The sequence below is a fragment of the Sander vitreus genome, chromosome 18, assembly GCF_031162955.1.
Source record: "Sander vitreus isolate 19-12246 chromosome 18, sanVit1, whole genome shotgun sequence".
Classification (NCBI taxonomy): domain Eukaryota; kingdom Metazoa; phylum Chordata; class Actinopteri; order Perciformes; family Percidae; genus Sander; species Sander vitreus.
This window is the reverse complement of record NC_135872.1, coordinates 13897441-13920477: the sequence shown is the minus strand read 5'-3', so window position 1 is coordinate 13920477 and position 23037 is coordinate 13897441. Positions and strand designations below refer to the sequence as shown.

At 41.4% G+C, this 23037-nt stretch overlaps 1 protein-coding gene across 1 annotated transcript in view; it reads left to right on the top strand.

The window, feature by feature from the left end:
• The first annotated feature begins 14145 nt into the window (after positions 1–14145).
• The window catches only part of LOC144532986 (NHS-like protein 1), a 60194-nt gene continuing 51302 nt past the window's right edge, over positions 14146–23037 (top strand). The window contains 1 exon segment of the mRNA XM_078273975.1: positions 14146–15635. Coding sequence (XP_078130101.1) covers positions 15386–15635 — 250 coding nt within the window. The 5' untranslated portion in view covers positions 14146–15385.

The window sequence follows — 23037 nt, the reverse complement described above, 5'->3', positions numbered from 1 at the left end:
GATGAAGAACAGTGTAAAACATTGTACAGTGCAAGGGTTACACATGAACAGAGGAAATCACAGAGTCCAGCAATAATGGTGGTTTTCTACCCAAGTACCTAAGAAACCTAAGCTGATATGAACAGAGGCCCCGGAGGAGCAGAAGGTATTAGTGGAACTTAAGACACAATGAAAAAATACACAATACCTGTCTTGGATGGGGCTGCATTTCATGTATTTATATTGTTTTTGTTGGGAAAATAATATTCTTCTTTGGCTAGCAACTAAATACATGTGTGCTGTTATGATGGGTGTAATGTGTACCATTTGAGCACCAGAGGGTAAGGTCACAGTTCAGCGTAGATCTGGTCCTTTGTTGTCTGCCTGCTACAGGGGGTGGCTACTTGACTGGATTTCAAGTGTGCACAGATGGACACACATGCTACAGTGTTTCCCACAGATTAGAAAGCAATTTGTGGTGGCCGGGGGGGCGCTAGCGGTTATCCACTTCGTTCTCAATGGTAAAACACTGCTACAACACACACAAGTTCATCCTAATCTACAAAAGAAATTGTATAGAACTACTTATATGTCCCTCGTCTGCTAGCGCTGCTGCTAACACCGCTAGCTAGCTAGTAGTAGTAGCTAGCTAGTAGTCCTTACCTAGCTACTGCGCATGTGCGACTCCCAACAGAGATGGGATAGAAGTGTGATGCCTCACTCTGTAGCTAAAACAGAGAGCTCAACACACAGGGTGAAAAGGGTAGTTGTAACAATGTGCAGTACAACAAAAATAAGGTGTTTTTTGAAAATTAAACCATGTAAACCTATTCTGGTACAACCTCAAAATACAATTATGAACCTGAAAATGAGCATAATATGGGCACTTTAAGTTAACCTCTTCTCCCTGTCCACATTTCACACCATTTACTATGAACTAACCCTTTGTCAGGTATTTCCCAGCATCCTGTGATAGATGGCGCTGTCAACGAAACACAATATGTGGCGGCCAGTGTTGATTCTGTGGCGCACCGCCACAAATTAGTCAATGTGTGGGAAACACTGTGCTAGCACAAGTACATGCAAGGACAAGTATATGCTAACACATATAGAGAAATCACAGTGTGAATACACAGCCAGACACTTGGACGCCTGTACATAGACATAAGCACACACACACACACACACACACACCTGTGAGCAGCCTCAGACACATGCATGCAGACAGACAGGCATGAAGACCAACTATACACTGACAAACACACACACACACAGCGGGAAAGTCCCTACTGCGTTGGTGCTCCATCGGTGGGTGGCCGCGACCAGTGGCCTTTGGCTTTCAGTTCGAGGTGGGCTGAGAGTTTGTCTTCCACCCCCTCAACGCAGAGACACAAAGGCAGGCTGTGTTTGAGAAAAGAGAGACGGCACGATTAGATGAGAAGGGAGAGAGGTCCAGAAAAAGGGGGAAAAAGACAGAGAAACGTTGAAACAGTGAGATTTGAGGTGGACAAACAAAGAAAGGCAACCTGAGGAGGAAAGAATAAAGACGTAGAGCCATGAGACAAAGGGATGCGGAGAGATGGAGAAAGACAGATGGGGAGAAGGAAAGAGGGAGAGAAATGGACTTTTGACAGCTCGTGGGAGGAAGAACTTTGGGGAACTCTATTTCTGATTGGTGTGTGTGTGTGTGTGTGTTTGGATTTGGGTGTGTTTTGATAGTCGCATTATATGGTTAATTATAGCATGGCGAATATGAACTCCCTCTTTGTTTGTATTACTCTGTGTGGGTGTTTTCCACTCAGAAGCTCTGTTTTGAGTTGTGTGTGTGTGTGTGTGTGTGTGTGTGTGTGTGTGTGTGTGTATGTGTGTGTGTGTACATGGTCCCCATTACATCCATGGTTTGTCTGTAATGTGCCTTGAAACCCCAGTGTGTAACGGCTAGAAGTCAGCGCTGCCAGCTGGTCTGGCCTGCAACTGCTGATCTGGATTCTGCTCTTAAATCCCTCACTGATGGGATGACTTGCTTTGGGAGCTGTTCTTGGATCAGGAGTAAGTAAAGTAAGCCAGCGGGACAGAAAGCGGTTGCAGACAAAAATCTGTGTGTGTGTGTGTGTGTGTGTGTGTGTGTGTGTTTGTGAATTAAATCTGGTCTCAGTCCAGCATTTAAAGGAGGCTTGTGCTAGGTTGATGTAGTGTTACCAGCCAGGATAAGAGGGATGAGCTCAGAAGAGTGTGTGTGTGTGTGTGTGTGTGTGTGTGTGTGTGTGTCTCACAGAAGGCAAAATGCCAGACCCCAAAGTCAGCCTCTATTGTCACAGTAACAGTCAGTCTGCTCAATCAGCATAATTTACTCTGCCTATCGCTGTCTTTTATTTTGTGTCTCAATCATTCTCTCACTCCTTCTTTCCCCCTTTTCTTTTTCTATCTCCCATCTCATTTTATATTTTTATGTCTTCCACATTGCCCTCCTCCTCTAATCTGTGTTAATGCCAGTGCTAAGTGTTTCAGATATGTTGAAAGTGTGTTTCTGCTGGAGCACAAATCCACACTCTCACACATGTTCACACACGTACACAGGCATGATGGGTGAGGGCCACACACACTCCAATGGCTGTACTGCAAGGCTACCGCTACTGTTATTTCACACATCCTGGTTTTTATTGAAGTTTTTCTCTCACTTGTGTGCTTGTTAAAAGGATTTATATATGTAAACACATGGCGTATAATACTTGCACCTTCTAGCAGGCTGTAAACTTGCACAGGCAGATTGAAAATAACCCCTTTTGTTCTCATTCTTCTTTTTTATATTCCAGTGTCTATTCATTTTTTCTCTATTTTTGGGTTTATTTGTTTGTCTATCTTTGTCTTACTTTGTTTCTGCCTCACACTCTGTCAGACGCACACACTCTCACACAAAGAAAAAGGTTCCCGCAGATGACTGTGGTATCTGTAGTAAGCAGGCCCCAGTGGGGTTTTGGTTGGCTTGCTGCCAGATTGGATTCCAGAGGCCTGTACTACGAAGCAAGATTTGGCGTTAACGAGGTAACTTCAGGTTTAACCCAGGGTTTTGTGTATCACGACGGTGGATCACTTGTTACCGGGTTCAATCGCTGTGGTAACTTATGCTGAACGCCTAACCTGGTTGGGAGCAGGTTATGTTGGAGATTAGAGATCAACTGGTGTAAAAGCACCGCCTACTGACCAATCAATGCTGGATTGATAACGGCGTCACCGTTGTTAGAAGATCAGCTGGAGCTCGATGGGCGGAGAGAGAGAGGTGCGCTCATAAAAGTTAAAACATTTACAGACCGACAACCCCGTTAACATTCCCTGATGGGTATTTTTATGAAAGATATAGATTTTCAGCGGAGGGAATTACGTATAGGCTATTTGTTGGCTTCTTGAGCTGTGTGTTGCCAATGCGCACATCGATTTAAATTATGTTTTTTTTATTTTCTCTCACGATCGCTTACCACTGCCGGAGTTGCAACTGAAATAAAAGCCTAAAGCAACGACAGTTTATGGAAAACAAAAGTGTAATTATATATGGTCAGATCTTGTGCCTGACTGATGCGGAAGTGACCAGTGTAGTCTAATGTATTGTAGTGGGTGGACTGTACTGTATATGGGCCAGAATCTGCCTTTGGGGGGAGAAGGGGTGCATATCATAGTGGGGGGTCTGGGTGTCCTCCCCCAGGGAAGTTTTAAGCATCAACGACTTCATTTCCTGCATTCTGATACACATGTATGTACCAATTTATGGTGAAATACATTCATTGAGCCTATGAAGAAAAAAGCACAGATGACAATTCAAAATATATCAAACGTATAATGGAAAGTATGTTGTTACGTGTCATTGGGCATTTTTAAGTGGGTATATGGAAATCCTGGAGCTTACTATCACGTAGACTACACCACGGGATATTAATAAGCGTTGTGATTTACGCATAACAGCGTTGGCTTTTTTGCCAGCTTTCCTTCCTGCGTTTTGCCTGTAAAACCGTGTCTGTGTTCTTCATATTTATGTAGTATTATAGTTTGCTCTTCTTGTTTAAAATATGCGGCTGACCAATTTGCGATTAGTCATGCTGCGCAAACACCGCCTCTTTTATGTAAACGCGCGTTCCGCTGGATTGGGAAACCCTGGGTTGACTGAACTAGTTGTTAACCACCGTCGTGACACAGTTTATGCGGGACTGCGGTTGTTAGGTTAGGTGAAGCCGGGTAACTGAAAGAAATCCAGGGCATGTTGTTCTTGATTCGTAGTACAGGCCTCTGGTGGGTTGCCAGATTGGCTGTCAGCACACGAGCTGAACTTCTCTCATGAGTCTCATGAGAAATTTGTGCATTCTTTCATTGTCCATACCCACTTTTATGTTCTATTCAGGGTCATTTCATATGACATCATCTGCTTAATTTATGGCCTAGCTAATAACAACTGAGGAATAAGACAAAATCAATCCCGGCAGTGATGAAACAATTAAATACATGTAGAATACATAAATGATATGATCAAATATATGCTAAATCTGGAATGTAAACTAGTTAAGCTAGTGTTAATGTTAAGGCAGCAGGTCTTATAAATGGCAGTGACAGCTGAGGAGCTGTTGACGACTGTCTTCAGCACAGACCTTTATGGAATATCACTGTGGTAGGTTGCTGTTGAATAGACGTGAATCTATAGAATAGATGTGTTTTGTCAGCATGGAACTTACTGTTTTCACAATGCTGCACACGGATGTGACACAGCATCCAGTTTCAGCATGCACGTTAATACACACAAGCATATTTGCAGTCATGTGTGCAGGGAAGACATACATACACTGCAGGAAGTGAACTCTGCGTGCGTGCGTGGGTGCGTGCGTGTTGTTGAGGGTGTAAATGTGGGCACACAGACCTTCATGTCCACATCGGCATGTTTACAGTATTTAACTTTGTATTCATGTATGAGCATGTGTTGTAAAACTCAACATTCTTCTGTCCTGACTGGTGCTTCCACTAAAACAGCTGCTTGTCAAACTAACAAACTTCTCACCACCTAGGTTTGGAAAGCACTCTCCACTGAGCACAGTCCTACCTGTGAAATATAAAAACTGGTTCAGCCACATGTCTGAATTACAAACCCCCATTTTAAACATTGTTGCAATGACAAACATTCTGCCTGGCAGTTCATAAATACACTCACTAAGGGAACACCTTTGGGACAGTCGAACTAGACTTAAGGCTTATCATAAATCAAGACACTAATTACTAAAATGAGTTGATTACCCACCCTAACTAAATATTGAGTTGCTTAGTGGATGCAAGTTTGTTGGTTCACATAGGGTGAAATACTTAACTCATTTCATGCCAGGTTTCAGATTTCACAATGTGCTTGAGGAAAGGACTCATATGTGTCATAAGTCATGTGTGTTCAGTATTAAAGGAGAACTCTGGGCGATTTTTACGTTAATCTTGATCGCTATAAATATGAGTACAGTCGATAGCAAAAAAAACAAACAGAATTGGTCCTAGCAAACTGGAGTTGCTGCAGCTAATGCCCATAGCTCCCATTTAGCTAAAACGGCAGGATGTCTGAGTTGAAAACGCATCTTGTTGTCACGTGAGAGCCCTGTTCATGTTGCACAGATATTTTAATTGCATTTTGTGTCTGTTAAGAGGCACAAAGGCACTCTTTCGTATATGCCCCCAAAACTGCCGTTTTAGCTAAATGGGAGCTATGGGCATTAGCTGCAGCAACTCCAGTTTGCTAGGACCGATTCTGTTTGTTTTTTTTGCTATCGACTGTACTCACATATTTATAGCGATTAAGATTAACGTAAGAATTGCCCTGAGTTCTCCTTTAATCTGTTGAATATTTTATTCTTAAACTTTAAATTCACCATCTGTATATGATTTTATAAATACCATAGTCTGCGTGAAAACTGCAATGCATATGCAAACCACATCTGGCCTTAGGTCTGCTGGAAACGCTCCTCCACTCAGGCATGACCGATCAGGAATGCACAGTCGACCGCACCCTTTCTCCGCTTCAACCACTGGACGCAGGCCTGTTGGGTGTGTGTCTGTGTGTGTCTGTGTTTGAGTGTGTGAATGCCCTGCTCAGATTACCGCAGTTCATTTGTCCTGTAAGCTATAGGGCCACTCCTTTGTCAAACTTATTCTTTTCATGCTATGGTATCACCTCATTGCTCTCTTCCCCTTTCCTGCTCTCTCTGTCACACAGACTAGAAGAGATGAGGCCTCTCACCTCATACATCTACAGCACGAACGCTACACATATGATCATGATCATACACATACTGGAAGAGGTCCACTCGGCTGTTTAACAGATGTGGCTCAAATGCACACCCAGTCTGTGCTTCCTTGTCCTTTTTGTCTTGATGGTGCAGTTGTTCATAAAGGTTGTGTGCGTGTGCAGGAATTAAACCCAGCATTCTCTGGTTTGGTGTTGAAATACACGCGTGTGCACCAAACAAATGTGCCTGACTTATAGCATACTTAAGCTTGGACTCAGCTGCTGCTTTGGGGTCAGGGGTGAGAGATCAAAGGTCAATACATGCTTCACTTTTGTCTTTGTCTTTGCGGATAAACCACACTTACACTCATGAGTAATAGATACACACATGCACACACATATAATATTCACACACACTCATTCTTAATTGCATACACACAGGGAGGGGTCTGTGAGAGAATGGGGCTTCCAGCTAAGCTGGCAGCTTTTACCAGAGAGTAATAGAACACACACACACACACACACACACACACACACACACACACACAGTGCTTTCTGCTGGAATAATGGAGCACGTGGCCTGAGGAATGAGAGGATTTGTCTTCAAACCAGAGTGAATTGACAAGAGTTGACTACAGGGGTTTTGACCAGCTCAGTCGCTGTCTAACAACTCCACACAGGACCCTGTGTCTGTGTCTCCTCCAAGGGGCTATAATATAGTATATAATATACTTGTTCCCTTCAGGCCATGAGATAATGTTGTTTATGGACTGTAGTCTGATAGTTAAGTGTGCGGTATGTAAATACAAATACGCAGAAAAGGACACCCAATTTTCTGACCCATTTAACCTTTCAATGAAGTCCCAAGGCTGCACCGACCAGCAGGGAAGACAAGACTTTACTCCTCAGAGGAATTTCAGTCTGATGGTGTCCTCATGTGGTGGAAATAGCAATTACACTTCAACAAGGCAAGGTTTAACAAGCGTGTGAAAAATGAACACTTATCAATCATATTTAGCAACTGTGTTAAACTGTAAGCCTTAAATGTTTGCATGTACGTAAACTAGTTAAAAACCACATACACATATAGCTTATCAGTAACAACATGTATCATTACCATCTTATATTTTATATGTGTGGGCCCTTATGTAAGAACTGAGCTGGAAAGCTGTAGTACAAACTGCAACAGATAAAAGTAAAGATTAGGAAGAGGACTATAACATTTTTGATGACTTTAATGGTTGATTTGTTTTTTGTTTTTTCTCAATTAAGTTAGAAAATGGTGAAATATGCATATTATACTGTCCCAGAGTCCAAGGCGGTGGTTCGACCATCAGACCAAACCCGCCAAATATTCAGTTAATTATCACATAACTATGAGGAGCAGCAAATCCTCATATTTGAGAAGCTGGAATTAGAAAATGTTTTATTTTTTGTCTAATTGATTAATCACTTAAGCTCTAAAACATATACAATATATCACATAAGAACAGATACATTTAGCAATATCCACAATAACTTAGAATTAACTACAAAGCTCCAGAGGGAATCTAGCACTATCCACTGTCACCAGGGGGCTGTTGCTGTGATACCAGCCCTGCCCTGCCCCGCCCCCTGGAGGTATGAAGTTGCTAGGCAGCTGACCTGATAGAGGGACATTTTATACTGTGTGACTCAGTTTTTCCTCTTCCTCCTCCTTATCCATTATTATGTGGATTGGTCACTTTTCTTCTTCCTCCCTACACTGTTGATCAAGGTTGAGTTACGTGAGAAAAGGCTTTCTTCATTTGTGCTGATGGCCTGTGTGTGTGGAGATGTATATCTTGCTTGTGAGTGTGTATGCGTGCTTGTTCATCCATTGCACTGAGACTCCCAAAAATAATGATTAAGGTCAACCTCACCCCACCCTTACAACCTCCCATCATTCTTAGTGGCAGTTTAAGTGCATCATGCCACCTTATGAGGTTACTCTATGGACTCATGACCATATTGGGGCTCAGATGGCTAACTGAGTGAGTTGAGACACACACACACACACACACACACTGGATACTTGTTAAATATTCCCCTTTCAGGCTACACATTACACAACATATGCATCATCTCACACAGAAATCATGTGGTTTCTTTGACAATTTGAAATCCGTAAGAAGAGTCTCTTGTGTATTACTGTCAGTGTAAATGACACATCACTTCCTTGCAAAGCCTCATGGGAGTCTGAAGAGGTTGCCTACACTCTTTTGCTACATGCACTCGTGTACGTGTTTCACAAGGTACTAGAACACAATTTAGTTTTTGGCTCAGCACTGGTGCTCTTTTTAATCCTATTAATGTATGTGACTGCTGAAGGACTGACAGTAAAGGCAGTTTCAGGTTTCCTATTTAAAAGCAGTGTTGAATGGAAACGTGTAAAAGATACAGTAAAAAAAACATCTCTCACAAACATGCGTTTTAAGAACATGAAAGGCGGCGATAAAATAGATGATTAGCAGAAAGGCATAAGAATGCATTAAATGTACTTTAATATACTCAACAAAAATGAATAAGATAAAGAGCAAGATAAATGGGGCAGTCAGACATTCTGCCAGTGGAGGTGAAGTCTAAGCTCTTGGGTTAAAGCGAGCTCAGCAGATAATGTTTGAAAATAAGAATAGGATGCAGTGCACACACTCAGAAAGAGGTAATACTAAAAGGTAATACTACATCAAATTAATGTCTATGTAAGTCTTTATCAACAGGTCAAAATCACTTTAGTCTTTGTTTAACCTCATTACTTGATCTTCTTTCCATTTCCTGCAACATGCCTTGCCTCCACATACAGTATGCACCACCACAGTTTATTTACATATTGTATGATAGAGTTACACCAGACTTGCAGGGTTCTCACACACATCTGGGACATCTGTGTAGAAAGCAAGTATGGGAAATAAATTGGGTCATATTTATGCCTCTGTGCCGGCGACACCTGACGCCTCAGGCATTATGTTTTTGTGTTGTTGGTCCCTCCCATTCACGTGGACACAATATTTCAGGAATGCCTTGAGGACATTTTTTCAATTTTGGCACAAACGTCCCCTTGGACTAAAGTATGAACTGATTAGATTGTGGTTGTTAAATGTCAAGGTCACTGTCACCCTATATAACACGTTTTTGGCCATAACTCAAGAATTCCTATGCTAATTATGACAAAATTTCACACAAATGTCTAATGTGTGATAACATTTTATACCCAAAACGTCATAGGCCAACTTCACTTTGACATCATAATGTTTTGCAAAAACACTTTTCTGGCCATAACTCAGAACAGAAGGGGAGATTTGTGACCATATTTCACACTTGTTTAGATACTGAGTTGATGACACTAATATTGAAACTGTTGATTGTTTAGATCTTCTGTGCTACCAGCTTGAAGATGTGTGCAGCATCTACGTTTCGCCCAAAAATGATACTTAATATCTTTTATTAAATTGCTTCAAAGTCTTCACTACATACAGTATGTATGCATGTGCCTTGTATACACTACCAAAATATATTTGTGTGTGTGTGTGTGTGTGTGTCTAAGTAAGGAGATGAGGCCCTCCTCACCCGTTGGTGAAAATTCCAACAACTCTCGTAGGCACCTAATGCCTAACTCTGACCCTTAAATCATACTTTAAACAGAATTCCTTTTCAGTTGATCTGAATGCAAACCAAATTTGGGAAAACAAGTTGTGTTCCCAAAAAGACCTGCTGTCCCCATTCACCAGGTTTGGCTTGGTATTTGTCTCCAAATCTGGCCTTTGTCAAAAAAACACACACACACACACACACACACACACACACACACACACACACATCAACTTCCATATAACTGTCGCAGTAAATGTGGGGTGCTGTCTGATAATAAAAGCCTTCCGCTGTGGTGAAGCTGAACCCCTGTGTTTAACTGGCTCTGTGAATGTGTTACTGCTGAGAGACACTCTGTGTAACTGTACTTACTGGGATTTGGAATTTGGCAGACAGACTCAGCCAAGGCTTTTGTCCTTTTTTTCGGGGCCGTAAAAAAGACAAATGTGGACTAGTGGATGCACTAAATGCTACTTTTGTGTGTTGGCTGTGAGTTGCATCCAGGTAGCCTTATTTACTATATTTACCCTTTGTGTGACAGTGTCTGGTCAGTGTGTATCAATGTCAAGCGTTGGCAGCCTCTGATGTCTGATTGGGTTACTTGGCAACCAGGTGTCATGTCACCATCTCCTGTCTGTGTCACGCAATCAGTGTGTGTGTGTGTGTGTGTGTGTGTGTGTGCGCACCAAGATGAAATTTATTTCCACCTTTTGTGATGTTTATTTAGCAGGATATGTCATTTAGTCGGCTTGGCAAGTTCGCCTTCATTCGAAGTGAAATTACAGGATTTAATTTTTTCAGAGTCAGAAGTTTTATCTTCATAATCAGTGGTTTCAAAGGACTGTATCCATATTGTCATCTAGTTTCTGTTTCTTTTTATTCGCTTTCTGAATAATTTCCCACTCTGTCTTTTTGATGCAATAACCTTTTAATTGTATCTGATTTCATGTAATTTAGCTGTAATTACGCTGGTAGCTTAAGTTTAGTCCGTTACTGTCTGGTTTTATGTTTACTTTGGCTCCTGCCCCCCTCCATTCATGTGTGGGAGAAAAGTCTATTTTAAAGGAGAATTCCAGGCGATTTCGACACGTAGCTCTGATGTTTGTAAATTTGGAGTGCTGTCAGTAGCGAGAAAAACAAAAACAATTGGTGTTGCCTACACCGTGTTATCCTCCTGCTAGCGTTAGCAGCCAGGAGGCTGAAACTAATTCAGCTCTGTTTAGTTCCGTGTGTTGTACTTTGTAGACGGTCCTGAAGCACTCGTCTTGCAGTCTCAACACCGGAACTAAACAGAGCTGAATTAGCACACATTTTATGCATTTCTTTCACTGTGTTCACTCGGAAGGAATCACTTCACATGGGTAGGCACTTGTAATGACATTGTTAAGAGGCTAAAAGCACGTTTAAAACTTGCCCTGTTTCAGCCTCCTGGCTGCTAACGCTAGCAGGAGGATAACACTGTGTAGGCAACACCGATTGTTTTCGTTTTTCTCGCTACTGACAGCACTCCAAATTTACAAACAACAGAGCTACGTGTTGAAATCGACCATAATTCTCCTTTAAACAGCATTTTGTTTACGGTTTGAATCGTTTCACTGCTAGTAACTGCCACATGATATTATCATATGTTGATCATACTCACTTCCTTTATACTACATATTGCCTGGACCTACAGTGTCTGGTGCTGAAATTACGCTGTTTAAGTTATTGATTAAATTACTGTAAACTTGTTTCCACCACTATAGGAATTTTGCATTTAATACAAACACTAGGGAAGAAAATGACCAGTACATGATACAGTACATCTGCCAATATACTGCAGATTATATCATCAAAAGTTAACACTAGCACAATCAACCTGAAACAAAGATACATTCTGGGAATTTTGGGAACGATTAATTTCGGTTTAGGTCACAGATGCAAAAAACAAAACAAAAAAGAAAGCTTTTCCCTTCTATCAGAGTCATAGTTCTTTATTTAAGTTCCTAATTTCATTATTGTCTCATTTTGATTAGTGGCTCATTTCCTTATTAGTGGTATAAAGCTGATATTCATAAATATGCTAAATTAGTGATCCAAATGTAAATTAAAGCACTGGCACCGCAAATTTGGATTACTCCAAATTTCGGTCTTTTAGTACAAACACCATGCACAATTTTTTGTTTTCCGATGCAGTTACTTAATCAGTAGTTACGGTAAACATTTGAGTCATACAGGCCCAGAGTTTGACCCATGATCAGTAAAGAAACGGACAAAATGCAGATTTTGAGATGCAGAACTCAAACTCATTATTTATAATATGATTATACCTCCAATTCTTAAGGGAAAAAATACTTATTATTCCTTTAAAGACTAAGGTGTCATAATTAGGCAAATGGATGAAGTCTAAGACTAATCTTAATATTCTCCTGTGACAAGAAGCAGCCAAACCAAACCTGGTAAATGTCCACTATGCCACTACAGATATGAGGTTGAACATATTGATTATGGTCACTGCTGTCTCCTCTCTGTGTGCAGCATTAAGGGAATAAAAACAAGGAGATTTATGAAAAGGAAGTGAGGTGGGGGTTGAACCAGGATGCTGACTCCTTATGCTGACCTTTGACTTTTTAATCCCCTTCAGGGGTTATGGTACTAAACGAGCTTTTCTTCCTGAAAAGAGGAAATCAATAGACTAAACTGGTCTGTCTATTTCTTGCATGGTCTTCCATGTAGGCTTGTTGCTGTGAATGGAATCATTTCCCTTGTCAAAGCCAGTTAACGTCTTGCCCTTAGCGGTTTTATTTACTGGTTTTCATTTCTACTTTATGCCGTCCCTTTATCGCTGCACAGTAGAGAGTATTGCAGGTTAATTATTAAAGGACTGTAGCTTTATGTGTCATCAATATGGACAAAGGTCTTAAAGAGAGTGTGTGTGTTTGTAAGTTAAGCTGGGACTTCAGTAGCTGCCAGTTGTCCCTTTGTGTAAACAGCAAGTGCTGAGATAGTAGATTTCCCCTCTAAAGGGAAAACGAAAATGAGGTCGGGACCTGTCGGAGAGATGAGGGTTTACACCACCGGTTTTCTAGGTTAACACCGCATCCCAGCCACAAATCTAGGATCAGATTTCAGCAGTGTAATGGATCGATCCTCAAAAGTAGGTCATCAAAATCAAGGTTGTAGCAACAAGGAAGTGAAAGGGTTAAGGGGTTACAGAGGCACGTGTGCTTCATACACTTACATGCACACAGGCAGCGGTGGTTTATTGTCACACCTTGGTGGTCACACTACCTCTGCGGTTACACTTGGTTGGGAACGCTCCACCTCCCTAACAAACTTGTAGCGCCCCATAAAGACTTTGTTTTTGCCTCTGTGAGCCTCTGTGTTATTTTAGCCTACCCCAACTATTTGTTGGGCAGCTAAATATGTGTTGTGTATTAGGTTTTACAAAAAGAATATACACCGTTTGCATATTTGTCATAAATCTTTAAAATCTAGAACTTAGTGCAATCTCTTATTAAGTCATGTTCATTGTCGTCTTCAGGTACTCTAAATTTGTTGTTTAACCAGTTGCTTCCTTCACCTAAGGCAGAGTGTAAGTTTACAGTATTGCTATGAGAGTGTCCTTAAACAGTCGTGACATATTTGAATATACAGCTTAGTGCCTTAAACAGTCTCAAAATGTAGTGGTTTCCAGAGAGAAATCAGTCTGACACTGCAGATCTACAATGTGTTCTTTTTTTAAGATTATTTTTGTGGACATTTTCGGCCTTTATTTTTGACGGGACAGCTGAAGACATGAAAGGGGAGAGAGAGGGAGAATGACATGCAGCAAAGGACTGCAGGTCGGAGTCGAACCCAGGCCCGCTGCGTCGAGGAGTAAACCTCTATATATGGGCGCCCGCTCTACCAACTGAGCTATCTGGGCACCCTACAATATGTTATTTCATATTCTGTAGCTGTCCTGGTTCTTTACTAATTCAAATTGGCAATGAAAATATATTTTAGATGAAACACAACAATTAATACCGCCAGTACCTGCGAGGGATTAAACATTGTGTCTTTTGTCTCAGATAAAGCCCCTCAGAAGCACCCAAGGGGCTACAGGCGACTAGGATAACAAGGAAAGTAAACAGAAGGTTAAGTGTGGAAAGAAAAGTATGAGGGAGGGAAGAAAGAAGCAAAGGAAGGAGGGAAGAGTGGTTGCCATGCCGGCAAACGCATGGATGGGCGGGGCAGAGATCAGGGATCACAGAAAACGGAGGGAAAGAAAGAGGGAGGGAAACAAGAAGGGACGGGCTGACTCGTATTTCAGCACCGTGGCTACTAGGGTTGGGTGTAACCCTAACCTTATAGTCACAACACACATAGTCAACTCTCATAGTCAGTCACACACTGACCAAGACCAGAGTCCAGGGAATCCTCACCAGCTTATACTGCTTATCAGGCTGTCTGTGTGTCACACTACGTGTGTGTTCAGCAGGTGTGGGCTTCCCTTCCTGGTTCTTGCTTTTGCACTTGTGCTCAGATCAGCTGACTGGAGATTCAGATCTAGACGGCAGTCAACACCTGGAGTTTTTTCACAACATCAGCGTACTTGGCGTACTTCTTCCTCATCCACCACTGACGACGATACACCAGGGAATGCGGTCAAAACAGAAGAGAGAGGAAGAAGGAGAAAGTGTTGACAAGAAGTTGGATGAATTTGAAAACCCTGAGAGGCGGCGTCATCTTTGCCTGCTGGCATCTACACACACACATACATTATAGAGGATTTAGAACTAGTGGCGGGAGGACATCGTATGTGAGTGTGTGAGTATGCATGTAACTTCATCAGGCTCCGAATAGACCCAGGGACGCTGACACCTCTTAACCTCCTGGTCCGGCTGGGCACTGAGATGGTGCGAGTCAGCTGCTGTGTGTGCTAACAACTGGAGATAACAACACTCAAGAGCACACACGGTTGTAAACAACAAACGTTGACTCGCTGTGATTGAAAATTATCTTAATGTAATTTGGAAACCTCTCTCCACCCTGTCATGCACGACCAAGGAATATTACAGCCAACAGCGAGTGTGCACATACAACTGTGTGTATCTGAGTGTGTGCCGCAGAGGGGTGGTGATTTTCCAGATTGCTGGATTGCCTAATTACCCCTTTTGGGTTTGGGAATCACGCCCGGAGTCTTTAAACACAAAGGAAGAGAAGAAAGGAAAAGAGATTATTTACGTCTGGCTTTTGGCCTGTGACACAGAAATTAATTGAAGGAGAAAGAGGGTGGAAGTTGAGACTGTCCGGGTCAGAGTCATGATGTGGATTTGTGCAACCAAAGTAAAGAAAGACTGGGTTATAGCTGAACGTCCTCCTGGAACTAATTTAATACTTAACATGGAATCTGAATAGTTTGAAGTATTTTAGTGCGCAGACCTGGATGCTGTATTCAGAAATGTTTGGTATTTCATGATCTGGACTTTGAGTGAATATCCACCAACCAACCTAAGGATCTACATCTGAGCAATATTTTTCCAGGTGGTTTCGAAGATATACATCCTTCCATCTTAGACTTGCTTTCCCTGACTAAGGATGAGAGGGGAAAGGAGGTATGCTTCCTTTCGTAAGGAGAAACCTGCAGGCCTGTCCCGCGCTCTCAGCTGGCTGAGCGTTTCCACCCTCTCCCGCCGGAGCAAACGCATGTTCCACAGCCAGAATGAGCTCCACGCCGTCCATAACCGTCAACCGTACTCACACTCACACACTCACCTTCATATGGCTGACAGAGACGAGGAGGATGATGATGATGACAACTGGGTGTACCAGCCTCAACACAAAATAGGTGAGAGGGGAGAAAGCAATGAAGAGACAAGCTATGTCACTGCTTATTGATTCTGTTTATTGTATATCTTCCAGTAGGGCTAGTCCAATACACATGGTATGTTTGGCTTGGCTGCATCACAACTTGTCACAATGCCCTGAGCTCATGTGAATGAATTTTTGTTCTCGCTCTCAGCCCGGAAGCCAGTTAATGACTTGTTTACATGCACAAGCAAAGCAAGAAGTGGGTCATTGTCTTTTTATGGCTCCTTGTTCTCCATCTCCGCGTCCCTGGCACTTCCTGGTTGCTATAGGAAGAGCGCAGGAGGTGTCCACGATCAGTGGGACTGTTAGGGGGTCAAAGGGCACTTTGGCCGCGCGAGAGGTAAACAATGATGTGTCTGCCCGGAAGCAGACGGCATGGGCATGGGCATGGGCATGGTGATGCCACAGGCTGGTGGCGATGTGAGAGTGTATGTATCAGTGTGTGTGTTTGTGTGTGTGTGTGGAGGCTTGCATAGCTCATCACTCAGATGTAATACAGTAGAATAATAAGTTTTTCCTCGTTTATATATGGACATCATCTTGACTGAGGTAAGAATGCCATTTATACTTCTCTCAGTACCTTAGGGGTATTATATTTCCTGATTAGGTATATTATTTATTGATTAGTTGTGTGTGTACATGCAAGTGTGTATTTGGCCAGTGGTGTCAATAAGACTTTGGGGACAATGGTTGTAACTTTAGCCAATCCATAACCAAATTGGAAAAGACACGATGCTGCTCTAATATTCTCACCACTTTTTTCATTAACTGTGACCCATACTGCCGTCGTCAGTGACAGGTCTGTTTCAGCTGGACTCACATCAACAAAGACAGCAAGGGCTAGTTTGACATCACTCACTCTGTTCATACTTTTTAAAATTACTCAGGGATGTATCAGCTTGTAAATGTATTAGCTGTTTGCTTTGCTAATGGTACATGATGTGCTTACCTACATGTTAACATGTGTCCATGTTGATATGCACAGTTCTTATACCTTTTTAGAGATTGTACTGACACCTTAAGTGTCATGATTGTTCCCGTTAGTTACCTAGTTCTTAAAGACACGTGGAGCTACTTAAGCATAAGTTGCCATTTTGTTGCCCCACAGGAATGTGGAGCTTGCTGCTGTTGTCTCAATCTTTTCTGATCATTCTTTCTCCTCCGAACCTGCCCCTTCCTAAAACAGCTCATGGCCGCACATGGCTGCACATGGCTGGAATGGTTTGAGGTCCTCACATTTTTCTCTGAGTCAAAGGGGAGAAGCTGCAGCCACCATTTTGGAATGTCATCATTAAACCCAAGGCTTTAGATGTTAACCACATTATATCAGTTTGTGTAACATTGGTCTTGATTTAAATGTAGAACCTTTAATGTTTGTCATTGTCAGATGATTTGCACATGAAGTAAACAGTGATGGTCCCCTGCAAAATATGTACTAACTGTTTGTGCATATGCAGAAAAGGTCCTTGTATCTGAGCCAAATCTTTATCTGAATGTACTGTATATAATTAAGATATACCTTTGTTTGTTCTGGCATCTATCATCCTGCCTTATTTAGAATCTATCTATCTATCTTGTCCATGTTTGCTCCCTCATGTAGTTCTTCTATCTAACATGACTTTTTTGACACATCTCATTTTAAGTCCATAATTTAATAGTCTGATAGAGTTGATTTTTCCCTATTGATTATTTGGTAGGAAGAGTCAGGAAGCAGATTGAAATTGGTCAAGTCCTTGTTAAACCTTAAAGGAAGGAAGGGGGAGTGTTAATTGATTTTGAATTGAAATGAAGTGATTGCACTAGTGGATTTGTTTTTTTCTCGCTCCTGTGCTTTTATTTCTTTCTTTATTTCTTACTCTCAGTCTGTCTGTCATACACACAGTCTATATCTTTTTTTATAGCTAATTCTAGGCTAGAGACAGTGTCAGAGACAGGTCAATATAAAAGCTATTCCATCCATAACTCACACACAAGCATAAACACATACTGTACGTATGCACACTGCACATCACACAGAGGAAACCTCTCATAAGAAATCCTCTCTTGAACCTGAAGTATTTATAACATCTGGATCTTGCTTCCACACGCCTGCCAGGACCCATAACAAGACGCATGGGCAGCCTGTGTGTAAATATAGCCCTAAAATGACTGCCTGTGGCTCCAAAACCTGCAATTTTGACGCAGCCTCCAGCTCGACTGGTTGGGTTTTTGCCGCGGTTGCCAAGGAAATGGGTGTGCGAGTGAGTGTTTCCTGGTGTGGTTCAGTTTGACCTTGCTATTGGGAAAACTCTGAACCAATCATGTGTAAGAGAGCCGTCTGCTACACAAGCTGCTATTGGCTGTCCTGCTGAAGACCTGACTTGAGGTGGATTAACAATACTGAGTTGTGACTGGGATCAGAAAAATTCTAAACAAAACAACACAAAAAGTAATTAAATATCTGGTGTATTAATAATATGCATTATTTTTATTCCTGGAGTGAGAAAATTCTCGTTTAACTTGACTCAATATAGTTTTTCACCAGCAAGAATTACACAGAGAATGAAGGATTTACTTAATGTCTTAAAAAAATGTACTGCAGGTGAACAGTGCTCAGTCTCCCAATTCCATTCTATATACTAATGGTGTACAGTATGTACAGTAAAGTATGTAATACAAACTAATTTTCATAGCCAATTGTTTGGGCATACATACTAACGGGAAATAATTAAATACTTGCACTGATGATTGTTTTCTAAGCATTTACTACTTTTTATGATTATTTAATGGCTTTCAGTAGGTGGCAACATGGGGAGAGAGTTGTGTGACATGCAATAAAGTGACCCACAGTGACGTTAGAGTTATATGGTATGCATCTTAACCACTCGACCATCAGGATGCCCCAAAGATTTAATAAGTTTTTTGTTTTATGAGACATTCCTGGAACTGTTCCCCTAGCATTCAACATCTTTTTTAATTTTCCCTAACTGTGAACAGCTCCTCGGTTTTCTTTGTGCAATGTGCTGTGGGACAACATTTCAAATCAAGTGGATTTAGTATGTATATCGACATCTCACATAATCAAAACCTGTAATGCAGGGGGACACATTTCTTTTCTGATGCCCAACAGAGGAAACATTTTGATTATAAAGCCTACTGCACACCGAGCCGATAATCGGCCGTCGGACACTCGAGTCTATTCGGTGCTTTCTGTGCCGTCGTCCATCCGGGGGGCCGTCGTCCTTCATTTTGGCTGAATTGACATGTATAATCGGCGGGGCGGGCACTGCCGGCATTCGGACACAAATGACCCATCTGTTTGGTAGTGTGCTAACCCGGAAACGGGGAGCGGAATGAGGGTGACTAGATTCTCTCAAAATCTGACGAAAATCTTTTAAACTGACCTTTGTTGATCTGAAATGAAGACAGATTCAGCAACTGCATGGCCTATTTCTCGCTTAAAATGTTTTCAGAAACACGTTTAAGTGAACTATTTTAGTACAATATGAGATCGTACTCTGAACAAGCCGCCGTGACAGTCTGTCTTTGAATTTCCAAAGAAACCAGACCCACGTGACGCCTTCGTCCAATCAGCTGCCGGTTTTCATTTTTGGGCGACAATACAGATTAGCGCTGCCTGCTGTTATGGAGACGTATTACGTCTCGTCGCTTTGGTGTGTTCCGAGACACTTTTTTGACCAACTCGGGTAGACTGATCAGTCCAACTGCCTTTTCTGCCGAGGGTCGGCCGTCTGGTCTGTGTGTCTGAGCCTTAAGGCCAGAAGCCTGTAGGTAGCAAAAGTTAAATAACTGTGAAAAAGAGGTGATTGTGTTTTCACTGATATCTTCTCTCAGCCTCCATCAACAATTTGAACTCACTTTTTCTCTCACTGTCTCCTCTCTGTCTTTCTCGCTTTGCCACACATACAAAGACACACAATGACCTGATCAATCTTCTCAATCAAATCTATTGATCCTCTCTACGTGGCTGTATGTCTGATCAGTCAACAGGCAGGCACAATGGCTGTCCTGGAGGGCCATGTCAAGAAATGGATCGGACAGTCGGGCCCCGGGCACGCTGCTGAGGCCCCTCAGGCTTCCTGAGCCCCTGTGTCCCTGTCTGGAAGCAGGGGTTTTGAGCTTCACATGATTACTTTACAGCTACTTGCAGTGTATGCTGTTTATATGTCGTGTACAGCAAGTCACCATATGAAATGAACTTGATGACTCTGAGTCTAATTCATTGAGATATCCGTTGTTGGCAAGTAGGAGTGCACCGTGTTAACATGCAAGTAGGGCGATTGAGGGATTTAGTAGAAATGTGTGTGATTTATATATATATACAGTATGTCACTGGTTTTCTGTATTTATTTTTTTTAATCTTCATTTACACATTTAGGGCAACAACATATTAACCCAGGGTTTCCCGCAGCACTTTGCAGTTTAGGCGGCCCGCCTTAACAACACACGCATGCCGCCTTAACTGAGTCTTGCATCAATGAGCTGTTTATGAATTTAGGCTGTATGAAAATATCTTTTAGGACATTTGTCTGTGAGAGAGGCATACTGCAATTTGAGAGCACGTTTTTACACACACAGCACCCATCATGATTATGTAGTCCATGTGTAAATCCAGATTAACAGATGATAATTCGCTGTAGGGGGGAGTTGTGATGTATAAACCAGCAAGGCCTCATTAAAAGACAGACATGAAAATCTGGTGATGTGGCCCACAGCCCAGGTCGTATACACACTCCTGCTGGACACAGAAATAGATACGTTTACATACAACATACTGTACATGCACACTTAATGTTAGAGGGAAGCTGTGTTAAAGATAAAACACTTTTTACAGTTTCTAATCACCTTTTTCTTTCTGTCTTTCTCTCTTATGTGCTGACATTGATTTGGTGATTTTCAGGTAAGTCACTTTTTTTCTTTCTGACCCACATAACCTCCTTCTTATGTCTCTATTAATTGATCCCAGATCAGACCTACTGTATGCTGAAAACCCCTACAAAGCCTGCCGCTCATCACCGTCAAGTTTTAGCCTGTATTAAATCGCATTAACTCGTATTTCCCCTTAACAACCAAATCTGTGATTTGCATCACCCACCTTTTTTTGTATCGTATTGTATGTATTCTATTACCTTTTGTATTATGGTATCTAATCCATGAATGCCCTGACTCTATGATGAAAAGGGGAGGTGGAGGAAAAACAAGTGATTATATTTGTGAACATGATTTCAGTTTATAAGGGGATAGAGATCTATGGCTTATGTTGATAGGATGCACTGATGATGTCCCAACACAATCCAGAGGTGAGAGATTATAATTCACATATACAGGAGCTGTGATGATGTCATGTAGAGGGGATGATCTTTTTCAGTCACCTTTAGCACAAATCCAATCGTGTCTTCTGAGATTTTCTGTTTATTATTTCTATTAACTACTGATTACTGTTAAACCTGTTTTAACTGAGAGGTCTGGTCAGCTCAGATTTTTCCAATTCCAGGTTACTTCTCGTTGCGTGTCTAAATGTTCGTGTTACCGTAAGAGTTATGTTTGTTACAGCAAGCTTAGTTCTTATCTGCGTGTGTTATTTAGTTTTATCTTGTACTGACGTAAAGCTCCCAGCAGACAGTAACAACATGTCGTGTTTGTGCTGCACTGGATACCTTAGAAGATGTGCAGTACACTGAGTTAGATAAATAGTGACAGATGTTTAAGATAAGATACTGTATTGACATGGGGCCTTTGACACCATCCGGCCCTGCTGATATTGTTTTATCCATAGACAAAGACTGTATTTTGAAGAATGACAACAGTGGTCAGTTGGAATGCCTCTGAATGCAGTCTTTATGTCCTCTAGTTACAGTATAAGACGGCCATTTAAGCAGAAGACCTGTTACCATGCAGTCCAGTGCTGAAATGTCCGTGAAGAAGACCATTTTCAAAATCGATCAGACACAGCTTGAACAAAAGGAAGGGGATTTACATAATATTATACTGTTTATACATATTTTTCAAAATAGATCAAATAATACAACCAAAATACCGCATGAACATGACATAAAGAATATAAAGCATAATAACTGATAAACATACTGTAAGTGTAGAATCTTTTAATCGTTTCTAACAATATACTTAAATTAATCGTGTTTTGGAGTTTCATGATTACAATCAAAGTAAGCAAAATTGTCTTTAGCCAAGTTTTTATCCAAATTAATTTTCAGACTATCAGCAAAAGAAATGGCAAATGACTGCATGTTTTCATCTACTGGTGTTATGGGAATATATAGATAAACGAAAAAATATTAAAATTACATGACATTGCTCTTAACATAATAGCTTAAGAGTACGCCAGAAATTCCACCTCTCTGCTTTTACCACTTCAGTTTTGTGAGAGCAGACCTCAAGTGCTTCTTCACAGTCGAGTGTTTTGTGGTGAAGGTTCTAAAGTTAAAGCCATTTGGGGTGAAGCAGCATCCAATTAAGGTGGAGGTTTGATGAAGTCAGGTTTTATTGTCTGGTCAGGTGGGTCTATTCAGGGATTTGCGTGTGTTTTTAATTGTTGATTATTTCCAGGGTTGTGTTTTTGTGGCATTCTCATTTTATGCACTCAACCTTGCAACCTTGGGGCTCCATGTCACTCACACTGTGTCTCACACACACACACACACACACACACACACACACACACACACACACACACACACACCAATCAGCCCGTAATTGGTGACATCTGGTCGAGGCTGACGTGACATAACATGCAAGCCGTATTGGGGTGGGATTAACATGTTTATAACAAACACACGCACGCACGCACACAAGAACACTTACACTTGGATAGTACATATACTGTATTACAAATGTATGTTTGAAACACTGTACTGCTGTCACATTGCTTTATTGTACGTTTAACGCTGTTATTTGGACTTTATTTGATCCCTTTTTTTTAGGAACCTCTATGCAGAGTTTACATACCATACCCTACCAAAAATTGCTGTTTGCTATACCAAGCAATGTAGTATGTCTCAGTGTCTGACTAACATACTGTATGATAATAGAAAGTCTTACCTAAGTTTTTCCATCAGGTCTATGATAAATACCTAATGTAAATGCTTATAACCCAATGTGTAGAGTAATTTAAATGTCACTGTAAGCCTTTATAATGCTTTATGATGTCACAATTGCTATAATTACTCTTAACTGTTTTACATGAAAGGTCATAGTGTTGTGAACATGATGGTGCTAAACCATAATGAATGGAGCCATAACACAGCTTATAAAGTAATACACACTATATGTTCTGTATGTCACCTTTGTTATGTGTATCTATAATACATGATAGATATTGGCTTCAGAACAGAAGGGAATGCAAATAAAAGTAGCGTTAC